The following is a 6,574-nucleotide window of genomic DNA, read 5'->3' as shown; positions in this document are numbered from 1 at the left end:
AAAAAATGTAAACATTTCAGGTGGGCAACAGCAGGTCATTAAAGCAAGCGTGGGGCCCCTGTGTGACTGCACATGTCCACGCCGTGAAGCTGGCCCTAGTACCAGAGTTTGAACCAGAGTTCTGACTCCAGAACCCACAAGACTCTACTTGGAGAACAGAATAGTAATCACNGCACACACAAAACAAACTCTTGCAGGGCGTCTGGGTGGCTCAGTTGGTTAAGGGTCTGACTTCAGGTCATGATCGTACAGTTCATGGGTTCAAGCCCCATTTTGGGTTCAGTGCTGACAGCTTAGAGCCTGGAGCCTGCTTCACATTCTGTGTCTCTGCCTCTCTCTGCCCCTCCCCCACTCACACTAGGTCTCTATCTCTTAAAAATAAACAAACATTTAAAAAAATTTTTTAAACCCTCGCAACAACTCTGAGGTAACAAAGGCATTGTTAACCTTCTTTTTTTTTTTTTTTAATGTTTATTTATTTTGAAAGAGAGAGAGGGTGTGTGTGTATAAGCACTGGAGAGGCAGAGAGAGAATCCCAAGCAGCTTCCCCTCTGTCAACACAGGGCTCAATCTCATGAACTGTGAAATCACTACCTGAGCTGAAATCAAGAGTCAGATGCTTAACTGACGAAGCTACCCAGGTGCCCCATGAACCTTAAGAGTGAGAAAACCAAGAGGTGCCTGGGGGGCTGTTAGTTAAGCATCTGACTTCAGCTCAAGTCATGATCTCCTGTTTCGTGGGTTCGAGCCCCACATTGGGCTCAGTGCTGACAGCTCAGAGCCTGAGGCCTGCTTCAGGTTCTGTATCTCCCTCTCTCTCTTTGGCCCTCCCCCACTCACACTCTATCTCTCTCTGTCTCTCGAAAAATGAGTAAGTGTTTTAAAAATTAAAAAAAAAAAAAAGGAGTGAGGAAACCAAGCTTTAAGAGAGTTTGAGGTGTCCACCCAGGGCTCCCCAGAGGGGCAGGATTTGAACACAGGACCCACTCCAGAGCCTGTGTTCAGCTATCCTGCAGCCTTTCTCTCTAAGGATCACAAAGGCAGGAACTGAAACGGGGGGCTGAGCATGACTCAGACAATCTCTTAGGACATTTGCCCGAGGGGCCTGTCGCTGGGGGTTGAGCTGCTACTTCGCTCAAGACAGGAAGGCGTCCCAGGTCTGCAGATACTTCCAGCGAGGCTTCTGTCTCCATGGGGATCAGTGCAGGTAAGCAGCCCTTGTCCTCGAACGGGGAGTAGGGTGGGGGGCACAGGAGGGTCATCCCTTCCTGGACTGCGCATCTTCCCAAAGCCCCTTCTCCCCTCTCCGTTCCAAGTTCTAGGCTGAGCTAGCCCCGAGCCCTGGCGGCTCTGTCTGCGTCTCCTTACTCTTCTCTTTCCCTCTGCAGCTATCGGCACCCTCAGCCCCCTGGCCACCTGGAATGGGGCCGGCGCCATTCGGAGCCACGTGTCACCCTGCCAAGACCCCGGCTGGGGCTGACCCGCAGGGGCTCCGAGCCCGCCTACCTGCCATCTGGGGCTATGGGCTGGGACTGGCCGGGGCCCTGCAGGAGCACGGAGCCTGGCTTGGTGGGGTTGGCCGGCAAGGCCGAGGAGGTTGGTGGCAGTTCCTGGAAGTCCCTGTCACCATCATGTGAGTCATCAGGTGGGCCCACGTGGGGTCTGAGACCAGGCTTCCTGTGCGGTCTCTGAGCAAGGTTTATATCTCCTTTTACCTTTTTCCCGCCTCAAGATCCCCAGCTAGAGGGAAACTTTCCTCCAGCTCTGTTGTCTGTGTTCTAGAAACAGAATGTCATGGTGCCTGTGGAGTCAAACCACCTAGTTTCAAATGCCAGCTCTGCCACTTAGTGGCTGTGTGATTTTGGATACGTCGCTTAACCTCTCTGGACCTCTGGGTCCTCAGTGATCACAGTTCCTGCCTCACGGGGTCCTGTGAGAGTACAGTGAGTTCATAAATGTGATGTGCTTAGCACACATTACGCAGCACAGAGTAAACACGAAACGTTAGTTATTTTTCAAATTCTTGACCTAATTCAGTGCTGTCCAGCGGAAACACAAGTCACCTATATATAATTTTTTAACAGCTTTAGTGAGATATAATTCACAAATTCTCCAAAAACGTGCCCTGAAGGGGCACCTGTGTGGCTCATTGGTTAAGCGATGTTCTAGACACATAATGTTCTAGACATTCATATAAACAGAATCCCACCATACGACCCTTCGTGCCTGGCTCCTTGGACGTAGCATCACATTTTCTAGGTTCATCCATGTTGTAGCACGGATCAGTACTTCATTCCTTTTTATGGCTGAATACTATTCTGTTATATGAAAATACTACCTTTTATTTTATTAATTCATCAGTTGATGGACCTTTGGGTTGTTTTGTTTTTTGGCTTTTACGAATAATGTTGCTGTAAGCAGGCACGTATGGATGTGGATTTGTGTGGATGTGCATTTCATTTCTTGGGTATATACGTACGAGTAGAATTGGAGTAGAATTGCTGGATTGTGTGCTAACTCCATGTTTAATATTTTGAGAAAGTGCCCAGCTGTTTCCAAAGTGGTTGCAATTCACCTATGCAATTTACATTTTTTATTTAAAATTGTTTTTTCAATGTTTGTTTATTTTGAGATAGAGGGAGAGGTAGAGAGAGAGAGAGAGAGGATCCCAAGCAGAATCTATCAGCACAGAGCTTGATGCAGGGCTCAAATTCACGAACCCGTGAAATCATGACCTGAGCTGAAATCAAGAGTCGGAATGCCTAACTGACTGAGCCATCCAGGTGCCCTGCAATTCACATTTTTCTAGGAGCCACATTAAAAAAGTAAAAAGCAACAGACGAAATTTATGTTTAATACTCTATTTAGCCCAATATATCAAAAATTATATACCCAAAATCATCCCAACATGTAATCAATATAAAAAGTTATTAATGGAATATTTTAGAGTCTTTTCTGGTACTGAGCTTCAAAATCTCAGTTCACACTAGCTGCATTTCAGGTGCTCCATAACCTACATGTGGCCAGCGGCTGCTGTGTTAGACAGCAGAGTTATAAATGGTTGTATTAGAGACTTACACTCCTTTTTTTTTTCTTTGTTCTATAATTTATTTATTTATTTTTAATTTATTGCTAGGAGAGAGAGAGAGAGAGAGAGAGAGAGACAGCGTGAGCAGGGGAAGGTCAGAGAGAGAGGGAGATACAGACTCTGAAATAGGCTCCAGGCTCTGAGCTGGCAGTCAGCACAGAGCCCGACGCGGGGCCCGAACCCACGAACCGCGAGATCATGACCTAAGCAAAAGTCGGACTCTCAACCGACTAAGCCACCCAGGCGCCCCTAATTCATTTATTTTTTATAATTTACATCCAAGTTAGTTAGCACATGGTGCAACGGTGACTTCAGGAGTAGCTTCCTTAAGCCCCTTACCCTTTTAGCCCATTCCCCCTCCCACAACCCTCCAGCACCCCTCTGTTCTCTATATTTAAGTGTTAGAGACTTACACTTCTGACCGGATTCAAGCTACTTGGGGGCAGGACCTTGTGAGCCCATAGAGCCCTGTGTGCAGCGGACACTCAGTAGATGCTGCACGAATGAGTAAATGAATGAACAGATCCAGTTTTCTCCAACAGCTGCTGAAGACGATCACAGCTACCCCCGGGAGCCTCAGCTTAAGGCAGACCCTGTCCGGGAGCTCACGGCCCCGCTTCAGAGCCTGGACCTGGAGCTGCAGCAGGTAGCAGGGGAGGGGCAGGGCAGAGGATGCCATGCTGGACCCCTGAGATGCCCAGGCCAGCTGGAGGAGGGCTCTGGTCTCCAGGCTGTATTTGGGACGGCGGTGTATATGTGTGTGTCGGGGGTGGGGGGTGGACATGGATGTGCCCTGACCCTGTGTGTGGCTGCAGAGGGAGCAAGACAGTCGGGACATCGTGTGTGGCATCTGCATGGACAAGGTGTGGGACAAGCCAGAGGCCGAGCGGATCTTCGGCATCCTGCCCAACTGCACCCACGCCCACTGCCTGGGCTGCCTGCGCACCTGGCGGAAAAGCCAGCACAACTTCCCGCTGGCCGTCATCAAGTCAGTGGAAGGGGGGAGCCGACAGGGAGGGAGGGAAACCCCTCAGAGAAGTGAGGGCTGGTGACTATTCTCCCCCCTTCGGCAGGGCCTGTCCCCAGTGCCGGGTCCATTCCAGCTACATCATTCCCCACAAGTTCTGGGTGAGCAAGGGGGCTGAGAAGGAGCAACTCATCAGGAACTTCAAGGCTCGGACCAGGTGAGGCTGGCCCGGGGACCGAGACCCAGGTTAGGGAAGGGGGAGGATGGTCTCTGCTCCGTTCCGGCCCAGCCTTGGATCCCAGCCTTCCCCCAAATCCTAGAAGTTCAGAGTGATTGAGGTGGCAGACGAGGATGTGAGCAACAACTTCAGAAAGCCCAGGAAATGATGATGAGTGACCAAGACAACAGCAGCAGATCAAGCCCACGTTTCTCCTCCAGCCTGGCTCAAGGTCAATGCAGGGCACCTCTGGTTTTCTCAGCGCCATGAGAAACCCTGCTTGGCTTTTACTTTTGATTTTTTTTTTTTTTAAACAAGAAGGTGAATGGATATGAATGTTGTTTGTGTAGATGCTCTTTTACAATGTGAGGTCTCTGAGAAAGAGACCAAAAGGCAGCCCATGGAGACAGGGAAAAGGTCAGGAGGTTTTACTCTCTTGTGGAGGGTGGGCACACATCCAGATCTGGAATTAACTACAATTCCAGGTTCTTAATTTCACCTTCCTGAAGGGTTTATTGTATGCCACCTATGCAAAGTCTATTTGGATAAAGGGTGGGATAAAAAAAGATCTTGTCTCTACTTGTGAGACATTCCACCTTCTTGCAAAGGCACCTGGATTTTGCTGGGAACTGTTAAGAGCTGGATCAACAAAGTGGGGAAAAGCTCTTGGGTGAGTCTCACAGAGGAAGAAGTATTTGAGCTGTGTGTCGGAAGAGAAGTAGGGGGCTCCTTGAGAGGAGAAAAATGAGAGCGCTCCAGGCAGAGACAGGTCAAAGTGGGGAGATACTGGCATCTGCGGTTCCGGTCAGGAGTCATTAGAAATCGTCTAAGCCAGAAGGGAGCACCCAGGCCCAGGTAGGAGAGGAGACGATGTAGGCGAAGGGCTTATTACATATGACAGACTTTGCACATTATAAACTCTGCAAAGTAAGGCGCCTTACGATCCTCACGCTGCAGAAGAAGAAACTGAGGCATGATCTGTATGACTCAAGTGAGAAAGGGATTTGAAGGCAGGCATTCCAACTCCTGGTGCATCCTGGAAGGCATGGGGGTGGGCACTGAGAGGAAGTGGCCAACCGACCATGAGGTTAGAAGGAAGATTTAAGATGCCTAATATTTGCAGCATAGGAGACCCCAGGACTGTCACTGTCACATGAGGGCGAAAAGAGGGAAGCCGATGGGGATGTAGATAGGTTGCGTGTGGGGTTTTTGTAGGCTATCCGGATGGAAGGGGTCCTGATGCCACGTTTGGGTAAATAGGAGGAGGAAGAAAAAGGGCATCAATTTCATTTCATTAGCCAGCAATTGCCCAGTCATAAGCCCAGTCCTCAGAACTGTTCTAACTTGTTTACAGAGACACATTTTAGGATTATCTCTTTTGGTGGTATTGTTGAAACTTAGTTCAAAGAAGGAAAAGAGATGCCCAGGGTCACTGCGAGCCCCAGTGGACTTTGTGAGGCTCTGAGTAAAGGCACCCACCTTAGGACACTTGACTGCCATCTGCCGGGATGTAGTTGTAATAACTGTAAAATCTACACTGTCTATGATGCCAGTGGTGGCTGCGTACAAGTAGTGCCTTTGTGCTGTTTGCGACCTGCCCAGCCTTACATGTCAGCCTTGAGAGCTCCTTGTTCCTGGTGCAACAGGGCTTGAAGGCAATGGTCTTCTCTCCTTCTGTCCTCTCCTAGCCAGATCCGATGTCGGTTCTTCGTGCAGGGGAATGGCCGCTGCCCCTTCAAGTCTGATTGTATTTATCTGCACCAGCTACCGGATAAAGCCCTGACCTCTGATTCTCCCTGGACTGAGAGTATGCAGCTGACCTCTGGGAGTGAGGTGGTAACAGCAGGAATATGGGACAGGGAGGCTACTTGTCCTGTTTATACCAAATATCTGATAAATGTAAGACATATACATGATGTCCATGAGGATAATGGCGCCTGCTTGGATGGGGCAACCTACCCAACCTTATGTGTCAGCCTTGATTTTCTTGTACTTGGGGCAAGTGGGTTGAAGCTGATGGGTTTTCATTGATTTCATTCTCTACTCCCAGGCGCCGGGCCCAACAGGGTACCCAGGGGGCATCGAGCAGAAGGACGAAGCATTCCTCGTGGACTGTGCCCTGGCCATGGCCTTCTGGGGTTCAGAACTCTTACCGGATCCCAATAATTCCTGCCTTGGCCTTCTGTGACCAGGATCAACATGTGGGGGACGGGGTCGAGGGGCACGCTGTTGCTAGGTCGTAGGTCTTTTCCCTTTCTGGACTTGATGGGGGGTGAAAGTAGCAAGCCCTCCATGCCCCAGG

General features: G+C 49.7%; 1 protein-coding gene across 1 annotated transcript; it reads left to right on the top strand.

Moving 5' to 3' along the window:
• Positions 1 to 1,521: 1,521 nt before the first annotated feature.
• LOC144224012 (putative E3 ubiquitin-protein ligase makorin-1) lies at positions 1,522 to 6,460 on the top strand. Its single transcript, XM_077754823.1, has 6 exons — positions 1,522 to 1,633; positions 3,631 to 3,734; positions 3,904 to 4,076; positions 4,162 to 4,272; positions 5,961 to 6,105; positions 6,323 to 6,460. The coding sequence occupies exons 1-6, from the start codon at positions 1,522 to 1,524 to the stop codon at positions 6,458 to 6,460; spliced, it is 783 nt and encodes a 260-aa protein (XP_077610949.1).
• The last annotated feature ends 114 nt before the right edge of the window (positions 6,461 to 6,574 follow it).

The sequence above is a fragment of the Crocuta crocuta genome, unplaced genomic scaffold (genome assembly GCF_008692635.1).
Source record: "Crocuta crocuta isolate KB4526 unplaced genomic scaffold, BGI_CrCroc_1.0 scaffold132, whole genome shotgun sequence".
In the NCBI taxonomy this organism is placed as follows: Eukaryota; Metazoa; Chordata; class Mammalia; order Carnivora; family Hyaenidae; genus Crocuta; species Crocuta crocuta.
This window is presented reverse-complemented; position numbering and strand designations above follow the sequence as displayed.